The sequence below is a fragment of the Tinamus guttatus genome, unplaced genomic scaffold, assembly GCF_059628265.1.
Source record: "Tinamus guttatus ecotype Peru unplaced genomic scaffold, ASM5962826v1 Tinamus_guttatus_pri_ptg000197l, whole genome shotgun sequence".
NCBI lineage: Eukaryota > Metazoa > Chordata > Aves > Tinamiformes > Tinamidae > Tinamus > Tinamus guttatus.
In genome coordinates, this window is record NW_028288731.1 from 3,176,133 (window position 1) to 3,189,285 (window position 13,153).

The following is a 13,153-nucleotide window of genomic DNA, read 5'->3' on the forward strand; positions in this document are numbered from 1 at the left end:
GAAGCAAAAGAAACTGTTGTGATTAGGATTGTCATTGGGGTTCTTCCTGAATTTTTTAATCCATAAGAAATGTTGTAACTTGCATGCTATGAAGAATAGATTACACTAGGAATCTGTGCATTAGAAAACTGATAAGCTCTGCAGAGTTACTAAAGCTTGTTTAGAAATCACTTTTGGCATTGACGTTAGTAAGTAGAGACACATTAACTAATGAGTATCTACTCAATGGCAGAATGTCCCATCAGCACAACATGGTTGAGAATTTCAAAGGGCAAAACTTTTTATATTTGAGTCCTAAAAATCAATCTCTTCACTATTCTCCCCCTGGCTGAAGCACTTAGAATATTTCTTTTCAAGTTAATACTTACAGAGCTGTTGGCTGATGATCTCAGGGGCTGTATTCTATAACATGTTTTTTCTTTTCCTTTCACAGAAGGATCCAGATTACCTGAAGCTCTGGTTGGATAGTTTTGTTTCTAGTTATGAACAGTTTCTGGATGTGGACTTTGAGAAGCTGCCGACTAGGTATGTAGAATTACAGACCTGTTTATCTTTGATACCTGCAGCGGGCCTGGCTGAGATCCCAGTCTTGTTCACCTCAATACTGCTTTTAAACAAAAGACAGATTTTATTGTTAAGTGGCACTCCCCGTTCTTTTAAAGGTCAAGTTGGGCTGGGAGTGATGAAACTAGGCAAATACTGATATCTACATTTTATCAAATTATGGCATCAGGATTCACCTGTTCTTGTTGATAGAAATATGATCATTTCATGTATGTTGTTGAAATAAGTGTATGAAATAGTATTAATGATTATTAGCACATGCATCTGTAGCAGAAGTGATTGGATAGAGGAAAAATATAGACAGTTTTGTAATTCAGACATTGGTTTAATTTTAAATGAATACTGTGTAAATCATTTGCATGATTTGACTGAATACTTCTTATAAAGATAAAATATGCTCAAATGATAGATTATTTGAAAGTGAGTGGCTCCTTTGCCTTGGTGAAGCATTCAGTTCACTAACTTTGACAATGTTACTTATTCCAAGTACTGAAATAGCCACGGGATGGTTGTGAAAATCTGTTTTTCAAAGTCCCATACTTAGTATTTTGAATTTGCTTTCTGTGTTTTAAGGGTCATTTTTTCATGACTTGCTTTGCAACTGTGAGAAGTAGAAATAGAAACTGGTTTCTTTTTTTCTAAAGGCTTTTAGATGAAAGCTGAGATGCTTGCATTAAAGCTTTTAAGAAAAACAAGTGTTATAGAATTCAGAAATCACAAGAATTGGCATCAGTATTATAGCTGCTATCGCTGCTGGTGAGTTGAGTACAAGGAATGGCACTCCCTGCACCATGGCTTCAATCCAAACCCTGTTGAAATCAATGGAAATTCTCTAATGGGCTTTGGATCAGATCCTGTTTGAGGTGTAACTGATAGCCTCCGCTGTTGCAAGGAAATGAAGAATGCTGAAACTGGATCTCAGTGGATTAAAAACCAAACTTCTTTGCCATTTGTGTTTGCAATTTTCTCCTTATGCCTATATTAATGCAAAATATTCAGTGAAATTACTTGTGTGCAAAAGCTGCAAGTTAATTCTGTGCTTTGTTTCTTCACATCTGTCCTAAGATGTTATCTTTTTGATCGCTACCATAATGCATGTGTGCATAATGCATACCATGGCTAGTTTAGGTGAGAGCTGTCCTTTAACATATAGTTTAATTTTGAAATGGGAACAGTGAAAGAGAATATATATATCTTTCCCCTCTGAACAGCAAAATAGCGAATGATTTTAAAAAAATTAAAAAAGAAGCTTAGCTGGGCAGAACAACAGCACTGTATTAGTTGTGCTAAATAATGGTTCTGTGAGCGTAAAAATCCTCCCTTTTTCTGAGGTTAATGACAGGATTAGTGATTTAGTCTAGAAGAATAGACCCATGTGGTTTTAGACTAATTTTTGTAACAGATGTAGAGGAAAAAATACCAAAACAACATAAGGATAAAGACATAATTCCCGTGCTTCAACAGCTGGGTTTAAATATCGCACTGTTTGAGGAGAGATATTAAAATTAACAAAGAATTGCTGTTTCTGTCTTTATTTGGATTTGGGTTATAATGTGGCATGTGAAAAATGGTATCTCTTTGGGTTCTTGTGTTAGTTCTTACTGCAGACGTTTGCAATGTGGAGCTTACTGAGCTTGTCGAGGAGAACAAGTAGATCTGTGTGGCACCACGAAAGGCTGATTTCCTGTGGTCTTGTCTTGGGCTGTCTAGGAAGAAATGAGTTTACACAGTGACCTTTGTCTTAATGAAGTGCTCCTGAGTGGCTCCATGTTGCCACACAGTCTCCATTCACAGTCCTAAAAAGAATCTTTTATTTTTGTGCTGCTGCCATGCTCAGCCAAAGTTACTTGAAATTAGTCAAGGCCTCCTGTTAGTAAAGGGGGATTGATGTGAGTCTGTATCTAAATACACACTGTGGTTACACGTCAAGTATTTTCATTATAGCCCACACCACGTCATGGCTTCGTACCTAATCTTTAATATTTTTACTAGAGTTCCTCCCTCTTACTAAAAAAACATTTCTGTTACTCGATCTTGGAAGTGACACATGATGTTAGCTCAACCAAGGAAATGAAGGGTCTGTCTAGAGCATGCATATATATATATATATATTTTTTTTTTTTCTAATACGAATCTCGATATGGTTTAAAGCTCAGTTGTATCCCTGGAAGACTTCTGGCACTGAGGAGTAAAAGACAGTAAACAGTGAGCTACTGTGCAGGGAGAAGAAAGCTTGTATGAATGTCTGGACAAAACCAACCTTTCAGAATATAGGAATTTGTCATCATCCTCTAATTTTTCCTGGGAATTCTCTTACTTTCAATACACCTTCTCACTCTCCCCCTGCACTTCAGGAAAAAAACAATAGTTTCATTAAGGAAGGACTCTCCTGGTAGTTTCATTTAATTGATAAGGATTGTGCTTCTGTACTTTAAAACATTTAATTTCCTGATATCCAAAATTTGGCAGATGCTCTATAACACAAAATTTTGGAAATTTCTAACTTTGGGGGATGAGTGTGTCCAAATTGTACTGTTTTTTTCATTTTATATTGCTTTAGGTAGCTCTAAATGAAGTGATTCACTATGGTGTTTACAGTGATTTTACTGCAGAAGGTGAGGATAGACTACAATGTAATAGCTATGCCAACAGCTGTGTGCATTGAGCACAGCGGATTAATGTACTCCTCTATTCTTTTCCTAAGCCATTTATTACATCTTTTCAGTATTTACAGTGGGAAGGATAAAACCTTTACCAGCTGGTGGGAGGTTTTTTTCTTCATTGAAGGAAAAAAATTATCACTTAGTTTAATACTTCTGGAAATAACAAAGGGCTCCAGAGTGTCATCATGTTCTTTTCTGGTTTCTGTTTGCTTGCAGTCAAGCAAAGGAGCTTAAGTGAAGCTCGTCAGCAGTACCATAGACACTGTACTCTTATACAGGGACTTCAAACCCACATAAAAATGATGAAGGAAAAATGATAATCATGCTGATTTCACATTTACCGCAATTTCAATGCCGTAAAGTGAAGTCTGTTTTTCTACAGCACTTTGGAGCGGGGGGAGCGAATCCCAGTGCGTGAGTTTAAGGCCTAGTAGGATGAGTACAGTTCAAGAGCAATGTAACTTCCTTTCAAAAGCCTGGAATGACAGGTTAAAACTGCATACCACCTTTAAAGCAGTGCAAGGACATAAATAAATGTAACCATGTCAATGTCTGTACAGGCAGGTACCAACAACCAGCTAAGAACCTCGGCCAACACTTGGCTTGGTGTGTGGTTTGGTTTTGTTTGTTCCTCAGGGAATAGGTACTTTACACAGCTAGTCTCATCAGGCGATGGCTGATGTTATGCATCCACACATCCAACTTCTTGATTCTCGTCATGATGAAGTAACAATTGCTCTGGGTGTGAAGGAAGTTGGTTATTTAATCGCTATAGTGTGTACAGCTTGAGCACTCCCAGCAGATTGGGGTGTCTGGTGCTGTTCCTGCACGAGGCCGGGATTTCTAAGGGCCGGTGCCGCAGCAGAGGCTCAGAGCTGTTGCAGAGCTCACGTGCTCTGGGCCACGATGGATGAAGGACCTGCTGGTTCCTTGGTGCCGTTGGGAACTGCTGGGTACAGAAAGCGCTTGCTGGCCGTTTAGGCAAGTTACTTCTGGATATGTGATTCCGGCTGTTTAAAATATGAGAGCCCTCCTCATTCTCAGCTGGCCATGAGCAGTGCTCGTGGGCCCCAAGGGTAGGGATGTGCTGGCATCTTGAGGCATGGAGCTGCTATCGCAGAAATGCCAGGTGCTTTCTTGGCAGTCATGGTGGGAAATAGCAGTTGCTCTCCGTTTTGTGGTTAGTATGTCTCATTTCAGATTCCTCAATCCTACAAAATTTCTCTTGTGTAGAAGCAAGAGAGTGAATAGTGTCAAGTCCTTGCTACATTGGCACGTGGCTGCCACTCGTTTTCTAGGACATGGGAGCTTCCTGTCATTTGTGCCTGCCTAGTTGTTTTATTAAACCATATTTCAATTTTCTCTTCACAACTCTGGAAAGCTAAATGATCTGTTGTTTCCACTTTCCCTCAGATAGCCAGTGTCAGAGTGCTATTTCTCAGCAGTTGTATTTTTGCAATGCTTTTTGATGCACATTGTCACACAGATTTATGTATGCAAATATTATGCTAAAGCCGGCTATTTTTTTGTTTTGTTGTAGTTTTTCTCCCTGCCTTCTGCTATTTTTTAAGCTGGTGTAAGCTGTGTCCTGAAGCTTTTCCTGCGTGGAGCTGATAGGGCATGTGGAGGGCAAGCAGCTGATGCCAAAGGCAGACTCACTTCCCTGTGTGAGCTTGCTGGCAGAAAAAGCTGCCTCTGAACCCTTGCCAAAAGGAGCTTCAGTAATGGTCTCCATCCTGAAAAATAACACACCTAAGGATTTCTAGAGCTTTGCTGAAATGGGTTTCTGTATGGCCGCTCTCTGAGCACTGGGTTAGCTGCTGGTTTTAGTGGTGGTGTTGCCTTCTTTTTCTGCATTTCTCTGGTATTTCTCTTAGAGTCTCTGTTTAGCAGGCAATATATGAGAGCAGTGTTCACCAAGATGAAGTCTGGACATGCTTGAGTAGTTGTATTTAATCCCAACATAACGGTCTTTTTGTCTTCTGCAAATAAAAAGATAAAAAACTAAAGCTTTTGAGCTAAAAAAAAAGATAGCAGGACAAAACTGGTTGCTGGGTTAATGACATACGGAAAGTAATAAGGATAGGTCAAAACTAATTTGTCAAAAGCTACCTGGATTGCTGAGAGTCCCCTGCCCTGCATTCAGACCCTGACATTTCCCCCACTCCAGGATCTTGCATTTTTTTTCCTGATTTAAACTTGCTGTGAATTGCTGCCTTCTTGTAGCTCCTGTCAGGAGCTGTCATAAACTAAATTAAGTTTATTGTTGATATTTGATAACTGGATTTCAGTAATTACTATTTAATAATTTGCATTTTATTTGGATGCTTTTCATCTTCAGTAGGAAGTGGAAATTGTTCCTCTTATGCTCAGTTTCCATACATTTCATTCCTTTGGGGGCATCCCTTTCCTTATTTCCAGGCCACCTTTTTGCATACGAGCATGCCATTTCTCTGTGGCCAGCAATTCATGAAATAGTGCTGAGGAATCCATTTAATGTGTTTTTTAAGGCTTTTCTAAAATTTAATTCCTTGGTTGGGAAAAGGAACACCAAACAGGCATGTTACACCAGGTTTTTCCTTGTAGCTTGTTGGGAAGTGTTTGTGACCCATCTGTTGCTACCTTTCTTATACAGGCTTACTGGGACATTACCCAAGCACACTGAAATATTTTAATAGTATAGGATGTGCAAAATTAAAAACATCATGCATATATGATTTTCTGTTTAGAGTGGATGATGTTCCTCCAGGAATATCCCTGCTTCCCGATAACATTCTTCAGGTCTTGAGGCTCCAACTGCTGCAGTGTGTCCAGAAGATGTCTGATGGACTAGAAGAGCAGCAGCAAGCTCTGTCACTCCTGCTTGTCAAGTTCTTTATCATCCTTTGCAGGTATTTGTTACGGTTGCCACCTCAACAAGGCTATTGTTTAAGACACCTTGGTGCAGTCTGTAGATGTAGGTTCTAACGACCTGTATGGTGTGATTAGACATGTGCCAGAAGAAACCAAGAGATGCTACCAGTTACCATCTTCAAAATAAAGAGGAGAAAAAAGAATAAAGGGGATAAATACAGTCATCTTAGCAATGATGTTTGCCATGAGAAATGGACTAGAGGGTGATTAGACTAAAGTTCTTGTTAAGAAGATACATTTATGGGAATTCAAGGCATGTTGTACCAGGTATAATAAATATTTTTCAAAGGAAAAGGCAGACTCCAGTAAGTGTTGGGTATGAAATAACTCTAAAAAGAAATGTCCAGGACGAACTGTTTCACATTCTTAGCATGCTTATCATTCTGTAAACAGCTTAGGAAATGATTTGGAAGCTGACTTATTAAACTATTAAAATGCAACTGGCTTTCTTCTGAAACTTATGCTTCATTCCGTGAGTCTGTTTAAACAGATAAATAAACTGTTTCGTAGGTCTGTTCCACCAAATTTCTTTGTTCTTTTATTGCAAACTGTATTAATGGGGGAAGAGGATATAAAGTTTAGTAAAGAATCTCTTTTTTAAGGAGTATTTTAAGAAGCTTTTTCTGAACTCTATGGTTCTCCTTGTCCCTGAAACATGACAAAAAGCTGTAGGGCAGTGTTTAAAGTATCCTACAGTATTAGATATAAAGTAGCTGTTTTGATGAATTACCCATTGCTTTCAGCCTTATTTAATTGCTGAAATATTCTTCTTACTTCATCACTTAAGTATCTGATTTTTGTGGCTTGTCCTAAGACTGAGAATTACATGTGCATGCTATTTTTGTGTTACTGTTGATTTATTTAATAAGCTGTTTTAGAATATTAGGCTTTCCTGGGCTTTGGGAGAATTTTAAGTGTTGAACTTCTTACAAGTAGCATTGTTGCTAAGCTGTAGAAGCTCTATGAAGCCACGATGAGTTTTCTTCTGATGTGAAGTGGGAGAAATGGAAATCACTGCCTTTGTTACCAGATGCCATTGCCGAGCGCTCTATTCAGAGTGCCTGGGAATCTGCTTAACCTTTGAAACCTCAAATTCCAGTTAAAATTGGCCTAAAGCAGAGGGCTGGGGCTTTGGCTGTGCTTGTGTCTTCCTGTTAGATGAAAATTTGCAGTATTTTACTGTGACAGAAATAAACAGTTGAATACATGCAGTCTTTTGGGGAATATTTTTGAAATGCTGATACACTCTTGTATCATTCTAAACTGAATGCTAAAACAAACATTGTTTGAACTAGCCTCAAATAGTAGGCTGTGTACATTTCTGTGGTTTTTTATGTTGCTCTTATAGAAATTTGGCTAACGTGGAGGAGATCGGGATGTGTTCGTACATTAACCATGTGATCACCATGACCACGTTATACATTCAACAGGTGGGTGAAGTTAACAATTCTCTGGTATTTTCCCTGTCTGCTACTGCCTGTCCCCGCTTATTATGATCCCCTTTTAGAAAAAGTGCAGTGGGAGGTGCAGGGGAGTATTTGATCTCCTCAACAATAGCTCTGAGCACTCAAGATCAAACTTTCTGAAATCTTTTGACTGCTTTTTTTTTCTTTTCAGTTAAAAAGCAAAACAAAAGAGAAAGAAATGGCAGACCAGACCCCCATAGAAGAATTTGTGAGACATGCATTGGCTTTTTGTGAAAGTCTCTACGATCCGTATCGAAACTGGAGGCAGCGAATTGCAGGGTACGTGCAGATGAGCACAGGATCATAAATTTTGTTTTGGTGATAACAAGATGCATGTAACAGATTCAGACAAAAAAGTTTATGGATTCATGCCAAGCACCAGTGTGAATATTCTTCTGCTCTTGCCTGTGCATCTCATATTGCCTCATCTGGTAAAACCCTGGGTCCATTCTCACCTCATATCCTGTAGATGTGTGTTGCACATATGCAGCAAGTTGCTGCTTAGGACCCTTCGTGGCCCTCCAACATCCTGCCAAGATTCTTCCAGGTTTAGTGTGGGTGGTGTCAGACCTTCTTGCTGTATCTTAGGTACCGTACGTGTACTCCAAGTCCTTGATTTGCACTCGGGGAAGGTGCAGAAGTTGTCAATAGAGCATATAATCACACCACTGAAAGCTGTTACATTCTTTGGAAGTGTGTGATGCGATTTAAATGTCTATCATAAATTCAAGAAAATTTATTTTCTAATTTATTCTAGAGTTAAAAAAAAAAAAAAGTTAAATCAGAGGGTGTAAGAAGAAATACGTTCTGACCAACATGAAACTCTTTCCACTATTTTATCCTTTCAGAAACTTGATCCATTCTTCTCAAGTGATGGAAGAAGGAAGACAAACATGGGGCAGGGGAAGAGGGTGGAATTAGGGCAAAAGAAGCTTCTGAAGATAACAGTATAAATATGTTGCATTTTCTGAAAAGATACTTATAAATGTAGAGTTGTTTCCTTTACAGCTGTTTTTGTTGGTTCCTGCCCCTTCCTTCCCCTCCCCAGAGTACGCATAATAATATTTTATGCCTATTTCAAATTGTGTGGTTAAGGAATTTGGAAGGTTGTGGTTAAGGCTTGTGGTTAAGGAAGGCCAACTGATGGCTTAGTTACAGTAAGCAAAGACTAAATAATAGATTGTTAGATGGTTAGCTTTTTATTTATTTATATAAGTCATATTATAAAATATTAAGGATTTTTTAGGAGTGGAACAGTAAGATTACCTATGATGCATTTTTTCAGGATGAAGTGCTGTTTTTAATCCTGTAAACAGAAGAGAATTTCTATATGTTGACAATGTCTTTTCTTATCAATAGGTGATAAATATTTGGTATCTAATTTCTTTGGGGTATCTCTTTTTTAATATATTTGCAGACGTCTCCTTAGCACAGTTGAGAGGAGCAGACAGAAGTACAAGCCAGCTTCCCTCACAGTCGAGTTTGTCCCTTTCTTTTACCGTAAGTATTATCCCTGGCATGGTTGAAAATGGTTATTTTTGCAATAGCAAACATACCGATAACACGTTCTATTCCACTAAGAATGTCTAATAAATATAAAAGCCTCTCTATGAGAATGAATCAAGTGAGTTGCTTTGCTTCCTTAGTTTTGGGCTTTTTGTACCTAAAAATTTGGCTTTGAGTATCACCCTCTTGCCATCCTTATCTATGGCATTTTGAAAGCCTTAGTTGTTTTTTTTTTTTTTTTTTTTTCTCTCCCCCTCTGTCTGGATTCTTTATTCAGCTCTTAATGTTGGTTCTGTGAATTGACAATTTTGCCTTTTGGTGTATATTGCAATTAGATATCTGTAGCAACTGTATTGAAAACTAGACATGCATTTCTCTAAATATGATTTAGCAGCTAGAAACAAGGAAACTCAGTACCACATGACCAGCAAATGCTCCTTGGACCACAGTTTGGGAAACTTCTCCGTTTTGTTTCTGGTTAAGTCATTAAAGTGTTTTGACTGCTGCTTCGTAAGTCCTGCGCTCTTACCATTGCAGGCTGGCTGCGAGGAATGGAGGGCTCGTGTGACCATGTTCTGTACTTAAATATAACTTAGATATCAGTGCTTTAAAAAGCTGCTATGCAGAGGCTTATGTAATATTTTAGCATAAGAACCGATCATCCAGAAGATTGAGTGTCCCTAATATAGAACAATAAATTAAAATACACTGAGCAATGTGTGAAATAATTTGTTTACTGACAAGTTAGTGTTCTTCCCATAAATCAGTGAAGATTCCCTTTTGCATCTGTGGCAGAGACTTCTTAGACCCAGACCCACCAGAAAAGAATCTGACAGGACCTTAATCTAAGTTCACTGTGACTTTGTGATTATGTACTTAGTCTGGCAGCTAAGTAAGAGATGTCCTTGTTTAAAAGCACACATTTGCTGTTAGCATGCTTAAAGGTTTATTTCTGTAAGTATCCTAAACTTTTTCAGTCTTTACAGGACAGATCAGCTAAAGAAAAGCATAACAAGGATTCAACTTGAGAGCTAGGCACCTAGTTAGTGTCAGCTCCCAGAATGGATGGCTCATGTTGAGAAGGGTGCTAGAGTTCTGGAACGGGGCCTTGACCACATGTTTAAGAACTCTGCCAAACTGGGAATTAAAATGTTCCCTCGCAGGAGACTGGGAGGTGGAAAGGGGTTGTCCCATTGCCCAGTTCCTTTGCTGAACAGAAGAGAACTTGTTTCCTCAGTTCTTGTGCAGGGGAATTGATGGTTGAGTGACTCTTACTGCTTATCTGAGGGTGCAAGATTACTAATCTCCACGTGAGTCATAGATGAGTTAGCCTAGCTAACTGGAGAACAAATGAGAATTTCAAGAAAGGGATTATAAAGCAAATAATATAGTGCCAGCCTCAGGGAAACTTTATGTGGCATCCTCCACTGCAGTAAACCTTGTTTTTCACCTATTTGTTGTGATGTCCATCTCTGCAAAGATAAATAGACAGGTAGCTAAAAAGAACAGACAGCTGAGGCCAGTAAAATGCCATTACCCTTATGCCAGGGCACTGGCAAGCCACTCTGGTGGCAGCTGTGGGCAGTGTCCCCCTGAGGAGCTCTCGTCCCCACTCGCTACCCCTGCATCACCTTCTGCTGTCTATATCTATAGCTGTCCTACAATGTGACTGACTGTGGGCCTGTGTGTTGAGCAGCAGAGTCACCTACTGCTTAACCACTTGGCTTAAGAAATGGAACAAAAGCTGCTGAGCTCATGCTCAGGCTTTCCTGCCACGGCAGTGCTGATTTGAGTCTTTTTCTCTCCACCTACCTAATAACCTTTTGTTCAGTGTCTGCAAGGTACTGCTCAATTGAATTTAATCTGAAGTTTCCCAAAAGGTTCAGCCCTGTAAGTCAAGGGAGTGTTTGGACCAGCAGACCAACACTGTGATCATGTAGGTTTCTTTTTCCCCTTTGAAGACAAAGTTTTAAAGAGCTGTGCAATTTTCTGGTAAAGCAGTTTTATACGTTCAACATGTTGCTTAGCATTGATTTAGCAATTGATGTAAAGGTTATGTTGTTATTTTAATGTAAAAACCTAGAATTTAAAACTTCTATTGCTTGCTTAAAATCTGACTTTTTAAAAACCTAAGTGATTCACAGACCTTATAGCATTGATGAGAAATCTTTTTCCAATTGCTAATTTCAGTAAAATAGTACTTCATAGTTTCAGTTGCAGCTACTTTGAGTCTAGAGTTATTGCTATAGTACCACTAACAAAATTTGATATCTATTGCTAAGTAGCTGTTTATAAGTGATTTACATCAGAGATAGCCTGAGAAGAATTGCAGGATAATTGTCTTCAAAGTGCCTCTGCTGGAAGGGTTGCAGACCTGCACAGACTCCCCTGGAAAGTTTAGTTTGGGAGCCAGTTCAGCCACTGTTTTCTGACACCATGCACTGGTTGGGTGTGAGCCTTTCTGTGCTCTAACTGCTCTAAACTTTGTCAGGTCTGTTAGCTCTGCAGCTTGCATGTTAGAATGTTGTTTTATTTCTTTAATAATAATTATGGATCAGATCAACGATTGCTGTATCTCAGGTTTCGCCAACTTGCATGAAACTGCTGCTCTGTGGGTCTGGCCCTGTGAATTTCTGATAAATGTGGTGTTGCCATGTTACTTGATTGATGTTTGCATCACAAGTTGTGACTGTGCTTGTGATTGATTTATGTAAAAGTAGGGATTATGTAGTTGATTTAAAAAAAAAAAAACTTGTATGATGATAAGGAGTAGTGGAGCTTATTTTTTAATTATTTCAGCATTTTCTTTAGAGGAAAAATGTATAATTTTCATGACTAAAATAAAGAATTCTACTACTTTTTCCTTATTTCAATCAGAATGCTTTCAAGAAAGTGAGCATCTCAAGGAAAGCCTAAAATGTTGTTTGCTACATCTCTTTGGAGCTATTGTGGCTGGTGGTCAGGTAAGGATGTTCAAATTTTTTTTTGCAGCTTCCAAAGGCTCCAACTTTCTGTTCACCCCTTAAAACTTATGGATTATGGGAAATACATAAACTGGACTTATTGCTCTCTGTGTGTGTGTGTATATATATATTTCTTGTTATATTTGGGGTAATTTTGTGCAATAATATCTAAATGCTAAAAGCCTGATCAAATGGCAGTGGAAAACTGCTGTCTGCAAGGACTAAACGTTAATGTGAACTTAGTAATATTTTCATGACGCTCAGGGCTCTCATAAATGCTTCCTAATCATTCTGTGTGTGCGTGTGTGTCTTTAAGTTTGAAGTATCGTGACTCTGACTATGTGGAAAGAGGAATTGAAAAAGAGCCTTCAAATGAAGATTTATGTAGATTTGACAGAATTTATTGAGGCAGTCTTATAAGAAATGTCATTTAAATGGAAGTTAGAACATCTCCTTTATTTTTATAAAATTCCTCTTCTCTGTAAGCATTATCTTTCAAAAAGAAAGATAATTAATGAATTTAATTAAATGAATAAGATAAGCAGCATTTCACCTGTAGAATCAACATGATAGAATCAATGTGATTGAAATAGTTGGTTTAGTAGCTATTTAACAATTACTGTGCATAAACCGGGACAAATACAGTATTGTATCTTGTGCGATTTGGATGACTCAGATGAGAAAAAGTTTATTTGAAGAGACTTGAGACTTATTTTTAATCATCATATCAAAATAATCCTTTTTTCCCCATGGGTTTCAGAGGAATGCTCTCCAAGCAGTATCTCCTGCCACCATGGAAGTCTTGATGCGTGTTTTAGCAGACTGTGACAACTGGGATGACAGAAACCCGGAGGAAGTGAGCAGGAAGGCAGAGCTGACTCTGAAGTGCCTGACTGAAGTTGTCCATATTCTTCTAACCAGCAGTTCTGACCAGCGGCAGGTGGAGACCAGTACAATCTTGGAGAACTATTTCAAGTTGCTAAATTCGGACCATTCCGCGTTGCCTAATGCAAGGCGATGTAGGCAGTGGGAGAAGAGGTTTATAGCACTACAGGTCCAAATGCTGAGTGAGTATCCG

General features: G+C 38.7%; 1 protein-coding gene across 1 annotated transcript in view; it reads left to right on the plus strand.

Moving 5' to 3' along the window:
• Nucleotides 1-409: 409 nt before the first annotated feature.
• NBEAL1 (neurobeachin like 1) overlaps nucleotides 410-13,153 on the plus strand; it is a 55,992-nt gene continuing 43,248 nt past the window's right edge. Inside the window, exons 1-7 of the mRNA XM_088523726.1 lie at nucleotides 410-525; nucleotides 5,957-6,118; nucleotides 7,489-7,570; nucleotides 7,758-7,885; nucleotides 9,024-9,106; nucleotides 11,990-12,075; nucleotides 12,836-13,142. Of these exons, the coding sequence (XP_088379852.1) occupies nucleotides 410-525; nucleotides 5,957-6,118; nucleotides 7,489-7,570; nucleotides 7,758-7,885; nucleotides 9,024-9,106; nucleotides 11,990-12,075; nucleotides 12,836-13,142 (964 nt within the window). The remainder of the gene's footprint in view (nucleotides 526-5,956; nucleotides 6,119-7,488; nucleotides 7,571-7,757; nucleotides 7,886-9,023; nucleotides 9,107-11,989; nucleotides 12,076-12,835; nucleotides 13,143-13,153) is intronic.